This window comes from Amphiprion ocellaris, chromosome 6 (genome assembly GCF_022539595.1).
Source record: "Amphiprion ocellaris isolate individual 3 ecotype Okinawa chromosome 6, ASM2253959v1, whole genome shotgun sequence".
Classification (NCBI taxonomy): Eukaryota; Metazoa; Chordata; class Actinopteri; family Pomacentridae; genus Amphiprion; species Amphiprion ocellaris.
The window spans coordinates 18896565-18916674 of record NC_072771.1 but is presented as its reverse complement, the minus strand read 5'-3'; the positions used below and the strand labels follow the sequence as shown (position 1 = coordinate 18916674).

Genomic DNA, 20110 nt, shown 5'->3' with positions numbered 1-20110 from the left:
TTTTTTTGCGCCAAAATTCATGATGATTTTTTTTTTCAAAGAAAACCTTTCTGGAGTGTTTTTCACGGCCTCCTTTACATTATTTCATCATATGGCACGTTTTTACAACATGTTTGAAAAATCGCATTTTTTTTCGACATAGTATAGTAAGGCGTTTTTTTTGCGCCAAAATTCATGATGATTTTTTTTTTCAAAGAAAACCTTTCTGGAGTGTTTTTCACGGCCTCCTTTACATTATTTCATCATATGGCACGTTTTTACAACATGTTTGAAAAATCGCATTTTTTTTCGACATAGTATAGTAAGGCGTTTTTTTTGCGCCAAAATTCATGATGATTTTTTTTTTCAAAGAAAACCTTTCTGGAGTGTTTTTCACGGCCTCCTTTACATTATTTCATCATATGGCACGTTTTTACAACATGTTTGAAAAATGCATTTTTTTTCGACATAGTATAGTAAGGCGTTTTTTTTGCGCCAAAATTCATGATGATTTTTTTTTTCAAAGAAAACCTTTCTGGAGTGTTTTTCACGGCCTCCTTTACATTATTTCATCATATGGCACGTTTTTACAACATGTTTGAAAAATCGCATTTTTTTTTCGACATAGTATAGTAAGGCGTTTTTTTGCGCCAAAATTCATGATGATTTTTTTTTTCAAAGAAAACCTTTCTGGAGTGTTTTTCACGGCCTCCTTTACATTATTTCATCATATGGCACGTTTTTACAACATGTTTGAAAAATGCATTTTTTTTCGACATAGTATAGTAAGGCGTTTTTTTTGCGCCAAAATTCATGATGATTTTTTTTTCAAAGAAAACCTTTCTGGAGTGTTTTTCACGGCCTCCTTTACATTATTTCATCATATGGCACGTTTTTACAACATGTTTGAAAAATCGCATTTTTTTTCGACATAGTATAGTAAGGCGTTTTTTTTGCGCCAAAATTCATGATGATTTTTTTTTTCAAAGAAAACCTTTCTGGAGTGTTTTTCACGGCCTCCTTTACATTATTTCATCATATGGCACGTTTTTACAACATGTTTGAAAAATCGCATTTTTTTTCGACATAGTATAGTAAGGCGTTTTTTTTGCGCCAAAATTCATGATGATTTTTTTTTTCAAAGAAAACCTTTCTGGAGTGTTTTTCACGGCCTCCTTTACATTATTTCATCATATGGCACGTTTTTACAACATGTTTGAAAAATTGCATTTTTTTTCGACATAGTATAGTAAGGCGTTTTTTTGCGCCAAAATTCATGATGATTTTTTTTTTCAAAGAAAACCTTTCTGGAGTGTTTTTCACGGCCTCCTTTACATTATTTCATCATATGGCACGTTTTTACAACATGTTTGAAAAATGGCATTTTTTTTCGACATAGTATAGTAAGGCGTTTTTTTTGCGCCAAAATTCATGATGATTTTTTTTTCAAAGAAAACCTTTCTGGAGTGTTTTTCACGGCCTCCTTTACATTATTTCATCATATGGCACGTTTTTACAACATGTTTGAAAAATCGCATTTTTTTTCGACATAGTATAGTAAGGCGTTTTTTTTGCGCCAAAATTCATGATGATTTTTTTTTTCAAAGAAAACCTTTCTGGAGTGTTTTTCACGGCCTCCTTTACATTATTTCATCATATGGCACGTTTTTACAACATGTTTGAAAAATCGCATTTTTTTTCGACATAGTATAGTAAGGCGTTTTTTTTGCGCCAAAATTCATGATGATTTTTTTTTCAAAGAAAACCTTTCTGGAGTGTTTTTCACAGCCTCCTTTACATTATTTCATCATATGGCACCTTTTTACAACATGTTGAAAAATCACATTTTTTTTCCCGACATAGTATACTATGGTGTTTTTTTGCGCCAAAATTCATGTGGATTTTTTTTTCAAAGAAAAAAAAATCATCATGCTGTGTTGTAACTGTTTCAGTAGTTATCTGTGTCATGAAAATCCCATTTTGTTTTTCAATTATATTAGATGGAATCTGGTTTAAGTGTTGAAAAAAGCGTCATTTAAACAGTCGCTCTTAGTATCGGTGCAAGGGTTAAACTGACTCAGGTCAAAACGTATTGAAGAGTTTTGCTGCAGGTTGACCGATGATCAGCCTGGCCGATTATTGGATCCAGTGTTCAGCGTTTTTCCAATTCATTTTTAAAAATCATTTCCAAATAAAAATGAATTAATTGAATTCATTACTTGGACAAAATGACTCTCTGATAGCTGTTTTTTAAAAAATTATTTTCAGAATGCTCATCAGTTATAGCTGGCTTGAAATTTGGTGATTTTTTGAATGAGTTGTTGTAGTGTCGAGGTTCTTGCTTTTGCTGTGTGATGCAGTGGCTTCGAGCCCAAGATACATTTTCCTTATCTAGTCTTATCTTAAAAATGCACTGCTTAGGTTCTGTCTCTATCTGTAGTTGTCACCCACAGGACTATCTGATTGGTCCTATGTCACCAGTAATAGCCTCTCAACACTGAAGGAGAAATGTTGAAGTTCTCTTTTAATTAAACATAAGTAACAACTGACATTTCAATCAATTTTTATGCAGGAGTTTGCAATGTTCTGAATTTACAATTTTAACTGCAAATGTGTAACTGATCGCATTAGTGTCCCTATTTCCCTAAATTGATTATCAGCCCTGAAAAAAATCATATCTTTGATCCCTCATTTTTACCTGTTGTCCTTAATGGAGTTTTCTGTTGCTTCCAGTGTGAAAACAATAATTATGTGACAATTCATGTGAAATGATCACTAGCTCACCTATACTAACATGCCAAATGCAGTGTGGTCTGCATGCTTTTAACTTCTGTCACCTCTGACTGAACCGTCTCTCTGTTCAGGTGTCGGCTGACTGGTGCCCTGGTAACTGCCTGTGGTGATGATGGGGTGCGAGTGTTTAAAGAGGATGAGACGACCAGTCCAGACGAGCCGGTGTTCTCGCTGGCTGCTCAGGTGACCAAAGCTCACAGCCAAGATGTTAACTGTGTCGCCTGGAACCCAAAAGAGGCAGGACTCCTGGCCTCCTGCGGCGATGATGGAGAGATCGCCATATGGATGTTCCAGGAAGAGAACTGAATCAACAGAACTGCTCTCCTGTTGAACCCATTTTCCTTACTGCAGATCGCACTGGCAATTTTACAGCTAATCTGATAGCTCAGAAGGATCCTGTCTCATATTATGTGTTATGACATCATCTATCATGTATGTTTCTGTGCTGATATTAATGCTTCAGTGCATCTCGTGCTTTGAGTACATTTCCCTTTGTAACAGCTCAATTGAGAATTTATGGATATTACAAGTTTATACAAATAAATATGAAAGAAAATTAAAAATGTGGCTTCTCTTTATTGTAAAACACATTTCAGAGTATGTCATACTAAAAACAATTAGACCAGTCCAAGAATTACTTAACAATTTCAATCCAAAATAAAACTGGACAGTCTTTAGCTTTTAACACCCAATCTGCAATAAGATACCTAACTTCAATCAGCAGACCAGCTTCATAAATGTTTTTTAACCCCATTAGTTTAACAAATTCAGGTCAGACCTCAAAACTGACATTAAATCACCATTAAGTCCACTTAAATCCCAGACTGGAGCTTTGGTAGCTATTGTTAAATCCAACAGTGAGCTGAGTTTGCCATGTATGTGTAATACATGCATGAATAAATGGATGTTAAACAGATCCTGTACACTAATTCTGGACTGATGTTCATCATTCAGGTGATTTAAACTGAGAAACAACTGTATTTTTCTAATTCCACAAGAGCAGAGATGACACTGACACATATAAAGTCAAAGAACATAAATCATGTTGAATATCTACAGAAACGGGGAGAAAAAAACCCTACTGATCCCTCTATCAAACAAATGCTGGAGGTTGGAGTAATCAAGTTGCTGATTAGTCTGAGTCGCTGTCTCCATCGCTGTCGGCCTCTTTCACGTCCACGCTGAACTTGTATTCCTGGTCACAACCCATGTATGCGTCACTCATGAAGTACAGGGTGTAGTTGTGAATGCCCATCGCTGGTGCAACAAAGTCCAGCTTGACCTGCAGAGGAGGGAAGCGATCGATAAAGTGAGGCCTACGGTGGTTTAAAGAGCGTTTCTGGCCACAGAATATTTGCAGTAAACGACTGGCTGACCTTTGCTTTCTGCTGAAGAGTGAGTCTCTTGATAGAGATGAGGCTGTTAGACTTGGGGTCACCGATCACCACCCACCAGCCCTCCTCACGTTTCTGCAACAATGAAGAATATTTACACAACAGTCTGTCAGTTTAAGCCAAGGGCTAAAAATATTACACTCTTGTAGATGCAAAATACAATCGATCTTACCTGGGGGAAGAGTGGAGCAATGACAGGCCCAGTAACCTCCTCCTCTCTCTCCAGCTGAACCTGAACCAGGACTGGACTGCCACTGTGAACAAATATGGAAGTACAGATTATGTGAAACTTGTTTCATATTCCTGTATACACAGGGTCCTTGGTTTATGACGTCTTGACGTACGGCGTTTCGTCATTACGTCGAAACTAGTTCCGTGGAACTAGCTGGCAAGCGGAGCGGACGAATACGTCGTCATGCAGTGCCATAAGACAGCTTTGTTTACATTCTCCGGTTGTACGCCACCTTGGATTGTACTACATTTGCTAACTTTTTGTCCTTCGTTATGGCTCCCAAGCATAAGTCAAACTCTTCTGATGGCAGTGCTTCAAAGAAAAGGAAAGCCATCTCCATGGAAGTGAAATTAGTGACAGACTGATATTGTTGTGGATGTTGAGGTTTCAATGTTTACTGTTCAGCTCGAGATTTACCTAATGTCATTGAACATGCCATGTTTAGTTAGGTCACCTGTGGTTGGTTGAGAGTCAGCAGTGTGTGTGTGTGTGTGTGTGTTGCTCCATGGCGGTGTGTGTGTCGAGCAAGAGAGAGCTGGGAACAGCGGCTAATTCTGGTACTAAGTTATAAGGTTTATGTAGTTATTTGGCCGTTGGCTACGGCCCACAGTTGCCTGTGTGAAGGTTCAATAAACGACCAGAGAACGGGATAAAGTCTCACTCATTCATCACAGAGGGTCTCTATAAGATAACTGTAGGAGCCATATTTCATTTCACTCTTGTTTTTGTAATTGACCACCCAAGACCCCAGGGGGCTGTATTTCTTTTACCTGAGGCTGAAGGCCTGGGCTCAAATGAAGGTATTTAGCTGATTATATGATTTTGTTCAGGTGTTGGTGGATAGAAACAGAGGCACACAGTTTTTGACTGTGCTCGACTTGTTGCGTTTTATTATTTTGTTTATGACCAAGTTTAAGTTACGGGTAAAGATCAACAATAAAGAACTGGCTAAGGGCTAAGTACAGGACATAGCTCCTACAATAATAATATGCTCAAGCTGTAAAAACAGTGCAACATATTCTGTTATGTTCTTGTAAGATGATTCGTACATGCATGAAAGTCACTGGTATTCATGTCTTTTCCAAAGAAGTGATGGATATCGTGATGCACACAACGGCTATGTCTACATTTTCGCCGGAGGTACAGAACTCCGACATAAGTCGAGGGCCTGCTGCATATTATGTATGCTGATAGTGCAGGCGCCTGTGATGTTGAAAACACAAGCTGGTTATTTCTTGTAACTCTTAGTCTCGCCTAAATTCATTTGACTGCAACTGCTGAAAAAGCGGCCAATTTGGATTATAGCGGGTTTAACACAAAACGCCACACTGTGCATTTGGCTTCTCCATCTAACTGCTGACAATGGGGAGTGAGAGTAAGAGGAAAGAGTCAGGAGAGTGTCCTTCACTGTGACTGGTGTCAGGCTGTCCCGTCACCGCACAGTGAATACGCAACTGTGACTGGAGGGATAAGGTCGTTATAATGGGAGTTCTATGACCCAGAGTGGAGAAACAAAACTGTGGTTCATCCGTTTACTTCGTGTGTGACACAGCTGAACCATTCATGAGACCACAGGAAACAACAGTACGAGCTCCAGTTCTGTTACAGTGGCCTTAGTGTTGTACCACCTGGGTAGTTGAAGGTAATATTGCTTGGTTGCCAACTAGTCTGGGGTTCACAACTGTACAGTCAAAAATTTAGTATGAATCTCTTGTCATTGTATGATGGACAAAGCTTTGTGTGCCTTCAAGCAGGTCCTAAGCCAAGAAAAGGCCATCCAGACAGTTACATCACTTGGTATTCGGTAGTGACCAGAAAACAAGATGATGTGTAACCATGCTACACTACCACGGTTTCTCTTGGAGTACTCCCGGCAACCATAATGAGATCTCTCAAAATCATAAAGATGGCTTGTCCAGGTTTCTAAAACTGGCATGTAATAGTTGAATGTGAAAATAACTAATACGAGATCCTTTGAAAAAAAAAAAAAAAGATCATTACCAGGACACTCAACATATGATAATTTCTTCCTTTTCAGAATTATTATTTTTTCACTTAGTAATTAGAGCAATGCTGCTGACAGAGTGCATGCATACCACTTGATGTTGTCTTTTTCTGCCACTTCGTATGACAGCTCGATGTTGGGGTAACGGTTGCAGAAGCGAGCCACATCGGCCATCTGACCGTCTGAGAGCTGCAGCAGAGCGGTTCTGTCTTCATCCTCCATTTCCATGATGTCAAAGATGCTCTCCACACCCTGATGAAGACATCACAGACAACATGGTCGCTTTCAATCTGCACATGATCCATGTTCACTAGTATTGCAAGCAGACTTTATGAAGCACACTTACCTTGTCTGTGCAGCGCTTGATGTGCTCTGATGTGAAGAAGGGTAGCTGTTTGAGGTACGAGTCCTTGGACCACATGGCCTGGGTGACCATCTGAGCCAGCTCCATAGCAGCCAGTGCAGGACTCAGCCAGCCATTACTGGACAGCACATCGACGCAGGCCTGAATCAGACGGATCGCCTACAAACACAACAAACACACTCATTAAATATACATCCTGGAATCAAATCCAGAAACATGCCTCTGTTGTTTTTTTTTTTTTGTAGAATCATGAAAAATTCAAACCTTGCTGAGGATCTCCTCGGTGTCTGACTGCAGCTCAGCACTCAGCTGCATCCTGGAGAGATGGGCTTGCAGAAGCAGGTTCGTCTTCACGTGGGGGTCGTTGAACTTAGGGTTGTTCAGTTTGTGGGGCACTTTCTGTGCCAGCTGAAATGCAAACACAAGTAAACTAAATTTAATTTCGTCTTACTGGCCTGTTTGAGATGGATTGCTACAGAAAGAAGGTCAGTAAACTTTGAGTGGTCGGTGTGGTTTGTTTACCTGTCGCAGAAGTGCATCCTCATGGTGTCTGATGGGAATGTTCTTATACTCAGCAGCATTAGAGATGATCTCAATCAACCCACGCACCTTCGTCTTGGCATTCAGGGACATGCTGAACAACTCTATCAACACAATAGCAAAACAATATCAGATGAGTTTGAATTCAACACAGAGTTCTATATGTGAAAGATCTACGATAGAAATGACAGTCAGGCAGCTGTTGGCACAAACCGATGGTGGTGTAGTTGATGTAGTAATAGGCAGCGATCATGCCCAAGTTGAGCGGTGCTACATCCATCTCATCCTCTATACTGATGCATTTGGACTGCTCCAGGTCGTGTAATGTGTTCTCCACCAGCTCAGATAAGTGGTCGGACAAGTGACGATGGGACATGCCTGACAGGATGAGAGACAACACAGCGCATAAAACTCATCTGCTGGATGTCACTCAGTGAGCACAAGTGCAGTCTGTCATTTCCTTCAAACGATGTGACTCTCACCTTGCAGGTTGTAGTAGTTGGGATTCTGTGTCATGCGGCGGTAGAGGAATGTCCATGTCAGATAGTCCACAGCGTCTTGTTTGTTCTCCACCGTCTTGGTGACGATCTCAGCATTGAAGTGGTCATGCATGCAGTGATCCAAGTGAGATTCCACTGGCAGTGGCTCATACAGGAACTTCTTGAAGAAGTCCTACCAAGAAAAGACAAAGAAACGGTTTGCTTCTTTTCTATTTTTGTACAGTCGCTGCTTAATTCTGGTCAGTGTATTCAAAACGGGACTAGACATAAACAGTTGACTTTCTACCTTCTTAGAGCCCTGACACATGATGACACATCGTCCCTCGTCATCAAGCATTGGTCTGTTGGCCTTGCCCACCATCTGGAGGACATCGTATATGGGGTAGTCCACATATCTGAGAGAAAACAGAGGCAGAATATTAATTATAGCACACACCTTTTCAAACCTATGACAGCCTCAAATCAGTGGGAGACTTACGCATGGATTTTGCCGTTGTAGTACTGGGTGTCCATGACGATGACGAGATGTGCGGAGATGCTGATGCCCCAGCAGAGTGAGCGAGAAGATACCACCACCTGAACAGCACCTGTAAAAGGACAAAAAGCCAAAGCACTCAGTTTAGACCTAAACTTAACACACTACCAAGCTGAAAGTGTGAGCTGGAGTCAGTCATACCTGAGTTGAAGAGCTGCTCCACTATTTTGCGTTCAGTTGCAGATAGGCCCTCGTGTAGGTATCCCACACCGTTGGCCAGAGTTTCTTTCAGAGTTGAGTCATTTATTTTATCCAGGAATGGACCCAGGTCTTTCTCAGTGCAATGCAAGAACCTACAAAAAGACAAAGTTTATTCTTAGACCAGAGGGTCAGATGTAACGCCAACATCACTACCATGTCACAGTCGACTCTTTATCCACACACGAATGTCACTATAGTGACTGACCTCTGAGGAACCACATCAGCAGCACAGAAAGTGAGGATGTCGATGGCTGTGAGGCGAGTCTGTCTGCGGGAAGGAACGAACACCACGGCCGGCTTGGAGGGAGAGTGCTTCATGATGGCGTGATATACCGGCTTAGCCATGGACAGCAGGCGAGTCTGAGTGTGACTCACATTGAAACCCTACAGAAACACGAAAAATCAAGAGCAAATCAGAAACCTAACATTTACACCTTCTTGGTTGTTGGTTGCTTTGTGCATGCAACACATTTGCATTTTAAGAATGACAAATTTGTTATTTTGTTGACTGTTTACAGACCTGGATGTGCAGCTCCAGAGGCACAGGTCTGACGTTGGGGTGGAAGTTGAATGTAGCTGTGGTGCTGCAGCCCAGCCAGTGGGCTACGTCTTTGGCGTTGGACAAAGATGAGCTGAGGGCCACGATGCGGATGGGACGTTCAATTTGAGAGGAGATGTACCTCATCCTGGAGCAGATGACCTCCAATACAGGCTATTGAAGAGAAACAAGGCATATTAACAGATCCACACACAAGTATACCTAAAGTGTATCACATGAAGTTCTCTGAAACATAGCCCATAGTAACACTGTTCTATAGATTGTATGTTTTTCTTACTCCATTTTCTCCTCCAATAAGGTGAGCCTCATCCACAACAAAAAGGCTGACGTTCTGGACGTTCTTCCTTTGCTTCCAGCGACGAGACAGGATGTCCCATTTGTCAGGGGTACTGACAATAATGTCTCCTTTTCCCAAGAGCTTCAGATCTGTGCTAGTCTCTCCTGTCAGCAGCACCACCTTCTTGTTCAGGATGTCCTGGAACTTCTGGTGCCAGTCGACAAACACCTGAGAGACAAGGATTAATATACCTCTGTCATATGTTTGTGTAATTTTTCTATGCAACTTGATTATGTTAAAAGAAAACCACAAGATGGGCTATTTTTCATCAGTGCTCTTGCATATGACTTCATACCTGTTCAGCCAACGCTTCCATCGGGGTGATGTAGACACAGCGACCTTCTGCATTGTGTAGCAGCATTCTCAGAATGGCAAACTCGGCACAGATGGTCTTCCCACTGCCGGTGGGAGCTCCCACAAACACATTATCATCACTGTTGTACACAGCATTGAAGACTGGGGGAACAGAAATGTAACAATGTAAAGCATACACTTCATATCCCTTTGCCCCAAAGGCACTGAAAATTGAACCCCCAACAGAGAACACTATCTTTTAAATGATGATGGAAATGTATTATGAAGTGCAGTCTGAAGATTTTCTCCATCTCTACCTTGTGTCTGAATGGGGTTGAAGAAGGGGAACTTGTTCTGGTAGAGAGCCTCAAAGGCAGAGTTCCTGAGAGCAGTGACCGGCAGTGGCTGCAGGTCCAGCAGCTCAGTGGGTGGAGGGTACTTCTCTGGTAGGATAAGGTGACGGAAAGAAACCGGGAGCTGAGTCTCACAGGCTGAGCAAAAACAGAAGAAACAAAGCAGTTAGTTCAAATGCTTAGATAAACATCACATGAATTCTTAAACGCATTTTGATCAAGCTACTTACAGAGCCATCGGTCTGAGACCACACGGATGAAGTACTGTGGTGGGAGAGGCTCAAACACAGGGACAAAGAACGTCACCAGGTGCTCGTCCTGAGCATACTTGGATTTGAGGAGGAAGTACTCGTGGTGGAGGATGACCTCACTGTCCACATCCTCAACAAGGATCCAGAAAGCCTCAGATGATCCATGAATCTAAGATTGGAAATTAAACTAAGTCACAAGGCTAAGAAACAGGGGTAATTTATGTGCAGTACATTATAGGTCTACCTACGAACCTTGTCATCCCACTGGAAGTCAGGTGTGATGGTGAGCTCCACTTTGAGCGTAGAACGAGTGATGGGCTGCAGATGGACAGCCAAGTCCAGCTTAGGGAATTGGTGGACATATTTATGAATGGTCTTCCCCATCTTTGGCATGCGTATCAGCTCACCTGAAAAACACAAAACAGGCCTCTAATTACTCTCCATGCTGAATACAGTGAACTTGTCATGTAGGAAGGAAACTCACCAATCTCATTGTGGTTCAGGTCATAGAGACGCTCAAAGGGGAAGTTTTTCTTCTCAATCTTCTTGATGACTTCCTCTGGCAGCTTCTTGAACTGCCGCAGAGGAGACATCGACTGCCACCTGTGGAGAAACAGGATACAGAAAATCAGCAGCCTGCCTGGACACAGCTAAGAATATATGAGCTTTGAAGAGAAAATTAACTTACATTCTCTTGTCAATCATCTTGCAGAGATTCATGGTCTTGTCTGTGAGTTGAGCCCAGCCCCTGTTCAGTACAATCTCAAAGATGGCTCGCATTAACCGTCCAGCACTCTGAAGGTAGAAAGGTAATTAAAAAAAAAAAAAAAAAACTCATGACTTTCATTTTCAGAAAACTGGTATCAGATATATACATGGGAATTTGTATATATTATATACGACAATGATAAACTAAACTAGCGTGCACGTTCTCATATTTATATGTTCTCTAGAAATAGAACTACGTCACTTTTTGGCTACTTATGTTAAAAAAAATGCAGCCACACTGACAACTTCTTTGACATGGTGTAAATTAGTATTGAATTAGAGTAAGTTAGACCTTGTGGTTCATTAGATTAGACGAGTTGAAAGTTTTGAATACGAGGGGGAGTTTACAGGGAGTCTGTTCGTCCCATTACCAAAAATAATAGAAAAATTCTGGAAGGCAGTCGATGTACAACTTTTCTTCTTATGAAAATAACATCGGCAATTGTCAGACAAACGGCAGTTGGAAGCGCATCGACCCACTAATTAACCAGTGAACCTGGAGACTACATCCTTATGCAGAATAATGGGATAATGTGCTTGGGGGAACATAACCAAAAATAATAATGGAAGCAGAACTTGCTGTACCTGTGTAACATACACCATGTCGGCCATGAGGGCAAAGCCTTCGAGTTTGAGCTGAGAGATGTACGCCTGGAGCAGCACATTGATCTGAAATGAGAAAACAAAAATTACAGTTATTATTCATAACTGTTTGACAAGTCATTTCAATTAGCAAACAATAATCTAAACCTTTTTTTCCCTTTTTTTTAAGAAAAATGATGGTCTATCTAGAATCTGAAGCAAGTCACATTCTGTTGTGTCATCTGCATGAAGAACGTCTTCACAAGACAATTTTATAAACGTAGTTATGTGTGTTACCTTAGCACTTGGCTCCTCAATGCTTTCCTTCACAGGAATAGGAACTCTTTCCAGCAGCTTCTGAAGCTCCAGTTTCTCTTCCTAAAAAACAACAGCTTGATGTTACTAAACACATTTAGAGAGTTTGAGGAAGTTTTGATGAGTATTATATTTAGACCATGATTTCTGTCTGGAGTCCTCTACCTCTCTAACGGTGATGTTCCTGAACTCTGAGGAAAGCGAAAAGACTCGGAAGAGTTCAATCTCACTGAGAGTGGGTTTCAGCAGCTGGTTGTAGGTTTGAATTGAGTCATGAGTGATGTAGAAGTGACTGGCAATACGTCCCAGGTCTGTAACCTGCAGGTTTAAAGGCAAAAGTTCAAAATCATCAGGTATCACTTTTCACTAACTTAACAGCACTGGAACCACAAATACTATGAAAACACACGCTCTGCAGAGATGTGCATACCTGGAAGCTGCCGGTTCTCTTGTCATATTTGATGAGGCTGTTCTTGTCCAGGACATTGGCTGCTGTGTGAATCAGGTCCATCCTGCGTCGCTCCAGCAGCGGGTCTAAGTTCCGGTCGTCATGAGAAACACCATACAGGGTGGGGTTGCGGAGCATGCGTACGTACAAGTAGGTGTAGCCGAGCCAGTTCACGGCATCCTAACACAACAAATGTGAAAAGTTACAGAGACTGAAAAAGGAATTTCATCAGCTCCTGATACCTTTAGCTAAATGTATGTATATGCCCGTCACTGACCTTTACATTCTGCACATTGCCCAGTACTATCTCTGCATTGAGCATGTCAGGGAGCTTGCCCACCATCTGACTCTCTATGGGCAGCTGCTGGTTGAGCAGGGACAGATAATACTGCAGCTCTCCGTGGGATGTGATCAGGATTCCCTCTCCTTTGGTGTCATACTGAGGACGGCCGGCTCGACCAAGCATCTGAAATCAAACAAATGTGAGGTACTACTGTTAGAGGAAGTACAAACTAAAGCAGACTTTATTGTAGCTCATTCACAGTCAGGTACACACAGACCTGAAGAATATCCAGCGCTCCCAGTTCAGTCCATCTGCCTTTCTCTGGACTGTACACTTGGGTTCCTTTGATGATGACAGTATGTGCTGGCAAGTTGACACCCCAAGCCAGAGTGGCAGTGGACACCAGAACCTGGATGTGTCGATCAGCAAACAAATCCTCCACCAGCGTACGGTCGACTCTGGTCATACCAGCGTGGTGGATAGCGAAGCCGTAGGGGAGCAAATCCTTCAGCTCAAGGTTCTAGATGAGAAAGTTCAATCGAGCATTCAGATTAAGGGTTCAGCACTGATCCAATTAGTTTTGAATGTTTCAGGTTAATAAAGTTAGCTCACTTTGCACTGCTCTGCCTCAGTTCTCAACACTTCAGTGGATGCAGAACCCTCTCTTAGGAAAAGACCCAGAGTGTCCTTCTCCAAGCACATGTCCCTTATAGCCCTGGCAGTCTTTCCCGTCTCCTTCCTGGAGTGGACAAACACTAGCACCTATTGGGGACAAGTGAAGATCAGGAGTTTTCTAAAAATGTGGTTACATGACACACCGTTTGAAATTTTGTTTCATTTGTTTTAAATTAGAGTTTAGGTCACTGAATTATTGCACATTGGAAAACCAAGTCAACCACCACTCACCTGGTTCTTTCCAGCATGCTCCATTATTTTTTCATAGACAATTTCATTCATGATCTGGAAACGTTTGATGGCCTTTTTCTCTGTGATGCCAACATAAGTCTGCTCCAGGGGTACTGGGCGGAAACTACAGACAACACAAGCAGTAACAAGAAATGACTGTTATGGAAGGAACCCTTAGTAGTAGTTAAGAGTTAACTTTGTAGACACTTTTCAAATAACACACCTGTTGTCGAAGTAGAAGAGGCCCTTGGCAGGATCGACACGCAGGCAGGTTGCCACATCTTCGTAGTTTGGCAGTGTGGCGCTGAGGCCCAGCAGACGCACATCCTCCTGGGTCAGCTCCACATTGCGGATGGTCCTTGCCACCAGAGATTCCAACACGGGTCCACGGTCATCATGCAGCAGGTGAATTTCATCCTGCAGAAAAAATTCCCATAGTTAACATGACAGCTTTATGTCAAAATATATATTTTTAATATGCTTTATGCTTCTTCAACAATTTCACAGCACTTACAATGATAATGAGGCGCACTAGCTGGGTGTAGGTACGCTCTCCACCTTTACGAGTGATGATGTCCCATTTCTCTGGGGTGCAGACGATGATCTGAGTGGCGTTGATCTCCTCCTTACAGAGCTGGTGGTCTCCTGTCAGCTCAGACACTATGATGCCATAACTTGCCAAACGCTAGGATCAGACAAGGAAAACTGTTAGTTGTAGAGCTGTGCACCTTAATTTTACAAATCTCTTCTAAGTATGCAAACAAAGCTTTAGACAAGAGAGAAAAGACTCACCTTACTAAAACTTCCCACCATCTCCTGTACTAGTGAGCGCATGGGTGCGATGTAGATGATTTTAAAGTCGTCCACATTGATCGTTCCATCCAGGTTTATGTGCTTTCCAATTTCTCTCAGCATTGCCATCAGGGCCACATTGGTTTTACCAGCTCCCTGTGTGCGCAACAAATCATAATATTATAGGAGAAAATTCCCTTGAAGAACATTGTGATTGTTTTTTAAAAGTTTGCTTACCGTAGGCGCACACACTAGCAGGTTCTCATCTGTCTCCATGGTTGTCTTGAAGAGCTTGCTCTGGATGCGATTGAGGGTTTTGAATCCTTCAAATCCAGCCTGGGCATACTTGGGCAGCTTCTCAATGGCAACAAGCACCTGATAAAACAATAACACGCTGAATTCATAAGCTGTTATCACTGAAAGTTTTGCATTAGTTGTAGCAAAGTCGTGTAATGACAAAATGCTCATAACGAGACATAAAACAAACGAACCTCATCTTCAGCAAAGGGTTTGGGTTTGAGAGCAGGGACGTGGACTTCTTCATAACCTTTGCGCTGTTTACGGAAAGAGCCATCTGGCAGCTGGCAACGTTTGTTGGCCATGAAATGGCTTCCCTGAGTGAAGGCCAGGTCATCAAGGTCTAGAAGCTGTCGAGGTGCCATTGACTGTAGGATGAAAAGAATCAACAATGTTAATATAAAGTCGACTTTGGTGCATACATGCATTTCTACATAATGTCGTTATCTAATAGTGAAAAATACCGTAAGTAATAAGCCTGACAGTACCATGTGTAGTTAATAAAGTATATAAACACTGTTATTTTATTTACCTCTCCATTGTCAATGTCCATTGCTTCCAAGTCATCAACACGAGACTTCCTCACCCTCTCCCTGCGAGATCGCTCCTCCTAAAGAAACCCAAGAATGGCAGATGTGATGGACTACACTGGAAAATCAATTGATGCAAAGTCTTCACCTAATTTCACAAAAAGAGCTCTTACACGAATAATATCCTCCTTCTCAGTCTCTTGCAGCTGGTAGAGGATCTTTGATAGTTCTTGATCAGACTCCATCTTTCCTATGATCCGTTCCTTTTCTGCTTCACTTTGAGCACTTGCCAGCATGGTGCAATACTGAACTGTGTTGGAGGGGAAAAAAAATTAGCAACTTCAAATAGGCCTACGATACAAAAATCTGACATAATGTCATTTTACAAATCAGACTTACTCATGCGACGATGCTGACGGAGGATTTTAATGAAATCAAAGGTGTTGAAGCCCAACAGTAACACCAGCTGATTCTCACATTCTCTGTCATCGCTGGCAGTCTGTGGAATAACAGAGATACAAGGGATGTCAGATGATCTGAAAAACACACATGTAGGCGCTCCAAACAAACACCAAACAAGGTGACAAACATACCTTGAGGATTTCTAAGACTTCATCAGCTTTCTTTTGTGAGACAATGGCATCATCATAGAAACGGCTGAGCTGACGCTGGAGCCAAAAGGCATCGATGTCGCGAGGATGCAAATCTTTTTTCTTCACTGTCATCACATCACCTGTAGCACCAAGCTAAATGGAAAGCAATCTATTAGCATTTGTGCAACATAGCCTACAAAAATTTACACAGACTCTGTTCAAAATTGCCAAATAAAGTACTGACATTGACGCAGATGCTGCACTTACATTGGCTGAAAGAGTGCAGCCCAAAGCTGCCTCCTCTCCTTCACTGTCTTCATCGGAGTGTTCATCTCGCACCTCACCAAACTGGTCTTCATCCCCTTCCTAACATGACAAAAAGTCTTTGACTACATAGCTCAAACATTGCAGTCTATGAATTTTTTAAAGCTAGAAATTGTTGAGCTACAAATGTGGGAAAACTTAAGCAATATAATTCCCAATTAAAAAAATTAAAAAAATCCTCACCTCCTCATCAGATTCAAACTGGACATTGACACCATACGTTTCATCAATGTTGTCATCTGCAGAGAAAATATCAAATGAAACCTAGTAAGACATAAGATACAAAAAAGTACAGTACATTTTCATTAACATACATTATTCAATATTTACTTTGCATGTCCTTACCCATGTTCTGTAAGTCTTTGTCCCCTCCATAGTCTGTGATCTTCTTGCCCAGATTGACCAACACATGGTAGCGTGTGTCATCAGCAGGTCCAAGAAGCTGCTCGACTTCACGGCGCCTTTCCTTGTCCCTCATTTTGTCGTTTTTCAGGACGGCTAATACCTCATCAGCTGCTCCACAAAGAATATCACGCGGCTGCAGATACAACAATAACCAAGAAAAATGACATGTTAGGTGTTGGTCACTGATCAATAACACAAGCTGACTTTTTCAGAAAAGCAGTGGTTGCAGCGTTCACTGACCTGATCTCCCAAAGCAGCATGGATGAAGCTAAGCAACACCTCATAGGTCTCTCTGGTTTCTTTGGTTTTAGGCTTGTACACGATGCCCACCATTTCATCAATGCCTTCAGACAGAAGGGTAAAGCCTTTCATTTTGTTGATGTCATGTCTGTCCTCATCTCTCTTTCGTCTCCTGTATAAACAGAATAGGAGAAAACAGAAAAAGATTATTGGTAGTGTCACTAAATGAACAACAGAACAACATAACTTAAAAGGTAAGACAAGAAGAATCATACACTGAATGGCTTAGCTGCCTAAATGTCAAAAAAAGCAAAACTGACATCATCACATTTTGCTTTTCTGCGATGTAAAAAAAATACTGAAATTTCCCCAAAATTATGTGAATAACTGTATTTGGAAAGAATTTTTCATTCTAGAAAGGTTAGGGTGATTTTGTAGGAGAATATGTCTGCAATGAAAATAAATTATTTTCAAAAAAAGGATGTGAAGATATTTTTGGAGTGCAAACTGTTTAGAACCTTTCTCATAACATTAGAACACTGGAAGAGGCATCTGAAAATATTTTTTTGTTTTACAATTCTACCATATCATTTAGCACATGCTTTTATTAAAAGCGACGTACAGCTGGGAGTGGATACAACACAAGCAAGGATCGTGTCAGGAGAAAACAACCTGGATAAGTTCCATAAAACAAGTTCAAGAGTCGTGGATGAGTTTTGGATGCTGTTCAGATCTGACTTTGCCCTCATCATAAAGAGCTTTATGGTGTTTAGTTAAATGGGCAAACAAACTAGGTGTGTTGCCTCGATGTCAACAAACTTTGTGTCTAGTAAATAATTCTGCAAAATCCTGCATTGTGACAATTACCCATATTCTGATGTCAAAGCAGAAACTGTGCATTGTGCCGCTCTGCTTTCAGCTGGCCATTAATACCAGTACAGAGTAAAATTAATCTTCAGACATTCTTATGACAGATAATCCATCATAATGTTTTTTCAACTTCATAATCAGTTTTTCAAAGATTTATTGGTCAACAGTAATCCAAATAAAACTATGTAATGGGTTTAATATAATCAGGAAACTGTAAGAATTTCTAAGTACAAATGGCAATCACTGTTTTGCAGCAAACTTTTGGTGAGGGTTTTATTGTTTATATTAATGCTTTTTAGAGCAAACATTAAATCTACCTAATATTTGTTTTCTGGGCTTGATTGAAACAAACAAAATGTTTTGAACAGTTAGGACACAGAAACGTGTCAGAGGTTTCAAAACAATGTTAACTTCCCACTGCATAAACATGATAAAAATGAATCATTCCAAACAACTAATAGTCAATTGTGGAGGATTATTTCTAGACATGCCTGACTTCTGCAAGTTGATTTTAACACTGGACAGACATGAATTGGAATTAATGGACATGCAGAACAACACTTTTCAACCCAGTAACTATAGCATATGCGGTAAATAGACGACAAAGTGTGCAAAATGCAGCATGCTGTTTTAACTTGACAAGAACAAAGTCTCTTGTTGCACTGACTTGTCGCGTCTCTCCTCCAACTTCTGAGGTTTGGTTCGCTGAGCCTTGTCCCCCATCTTGGTCCCCTCCAGCTTCCCCACCAGGGACAGCACCTCTCCGGTGGGCTCATCTCTCCGCGTGCGGTCGATCAGAGAGCGATCAGCTTGCAACACCAAGTTCGAGTTCTAACAATTCAAAGATGGAGAGATCAGTCACTGCTTCAGTCTGAGCTGCTACAGCTAGGCTAACTGCTAGCTAGCATCACGGCTAGTTACACATGGAGTAGCATTACTTAAAAACATAAAACCAGTTAGCTCGATAGCGCAATACCATATTAATCACTATCACATCCAGCAAGAGGCGTTTCATGAGTTTATCTCCAAATAAACTTCGGACTTACCGCTTTGTACTCATACTGCAAGCTACGGGCAGTAACATCCGCCATGGTGCTACTTTTCTTTCAGGTTTCAGCGCACTTTGTGAAGCAGCCTGCGGACTCAAAACGTCCACAGAGTTGAATACACTCTGTCTTTTTACGGAAACGCTGTGAACATGAGCGCAATGTTTAGATTTGTAGCATTAGAAAGTCCTCAAAATGTCCCAGCTTCATTCAATAAAATGCGTCTCTCATACGTTACAACAGCGCCGCTAACACGAGCGCACAACAACCGCTGCTGCCGCACTCTTCCTCTTCCGGTGCCAGAGGTCACAGCAACACCGAGCAAGCAGCGCCCCCTGTGGCTGTGGCTGTTTCAGTGCACTTCTGTGGTCTATGCTTTTTGTATGCCAAAGTTCCGGTTTAAATCTTACTTAATCTTACTTAAGACTTGCAGAATATTTTTTTTATTTTTCAATCACTTCTTAAAACTAACATTTTTTTTAGATTTGCAAAGTGATGTCATTTCTTTTATTTTATTAGGGTCCGAGCACCACGAAGTGGTGCGAGGAACCTATTGAAACCCTAAGAATTATTATTATTATTTTTTTTCTTCGTCCGCCGGGAAATCGGCCTTTTTGACGCCCTAAACATACACGAAAACGCATGAAAATCGCCACACACATCAGAACCGGCGAAAAATTTGATATTTTAGGGAAATGGCACGCGTGCGTGCCAAAATGGCTCAATAGCGCCCCCTAGAAAATTAAGAAAATTCAGCCCCCGGACAGTGTTTGACCTAGACTTCTGAAATTCGGTACACATATGTAACTCATCAAGACGCACAAAAAAGCTTCTTGCATCATTACCCATAATGCAACAGGAAGTCGGCCATTTTGAATTATGAGTCATTTTTGGACATTTTTTGATATCTATAAACTCAAACAGCGTAATCCTGAGAGAGCTGAAATTTGGCCAGGATGTACTCCAGTCATGGGTGATCAAAAGTTATCAAAACGCTCCGCAAAAGTCTGAGGACGCGGAAATGGCGAGCCACGGAATGCGGCCATTTTGAAATATGATTCATATTTTGGACAATTTTGTCATTTTTGGACATTTCCAAAAGCTATAAACTCAAACAGCTTAACCCCGACAGAGCTCAAACTTGGCCAGGATGTACTCCCGTCATGGTTGATCAAAAGTTATCAAAACGCTCTGCAAAAGTTTGAGGGCGTGGAAATGGCGAGCCACGGAATGCGGCCATTTTGAAATATGATTCATATTTTGGACAATTTTGTCATTTTTGGACATTTTCAAAAGCTATAACCTCAAACAGCGTAACCACGAGAGAGCTCAAATTTGGTCAGGATGGACACCAGTCATGGTTGATCAAAAGTT

The 20110-nt window shown here is 41.3% G+C and overlaps 2 protein-coding genes across 2 annotated transcripts in view; one reads left to right on the top strand and one right to left on the bottom strand.

Moving 5' to 3' along the window:
• Positions 1-3335, top strand: part of ciao1 (cytosolic iron-sulfur assembly component 1) — an 8674-nt gene extending 5339 nt beyond the window's left edge. Inside the window, exon 7 of the mRNA XM_055011349.1 lies at positions 2844-3335. Coding sequence (XP_054867324.1) covers positions 2844-3078 — 235 coding nt within the window. The 3' untranslated portion in view covers positions 3079-3335. The remainder of the gene's footprint in view (positions 1-2843) is intronic.
• Positions 3329-19020, bottom strand: snrnp200 (small nuclear ribonucleoprotein 200 (U5)). The gene is made up of 44 exons (XM_023280077.3): positions 18737-19020; positions 18358-18521; positions 16821-16992; positions 16521-16713; positions 16359-16414; positions 16119-16217; positions 15852-16004; positions 15658-15757; positions 15432-15568; positions 15261-15338; positions 14923-15096; positions 14669-14806; positions 14432-14587; positions 14154-14324; positions 13863-14056; positions 13640-13763; positions 13346-13495; positions 13011-13253; positions 12728-12916; positions 12433-12630; positions 12168-12320; positions 11985-12065; positions 11691-11774; positions 11026-11132; positions 10822-10940; positions 10590-10744; positions 10317-10506; positions 10051-10224; positions 9735-9895; positions 9380-9607; positions 9064-9255; positions 8749-8927; positions 8484-8635; positions 8286-8394; positions 8094-8202; positions 7790-7979; positions 7521-7685; positions 7290-7411; positions 7032-7175; positions 6750-6926; positions 6495-6655; positions 4339-4420; positions 4149-4241; positions 3329-4054 (listed from the first exon to the last, which is right to left on the bottom strand). The coding sequence occupies exons 1-44, from the start codon at positions 18779-18781 to the stop codon at positions 3905-3907; spliced, it is 6411 nt and encodes a 2136-aa protein (XP_023135845.1). The 5' UTR covers positions 18782-19020; the 3' UTR covers positions 3329-3904.
• Between the last annotated feature and the right edge of the window lie 1090 nt (positions 19021-20110).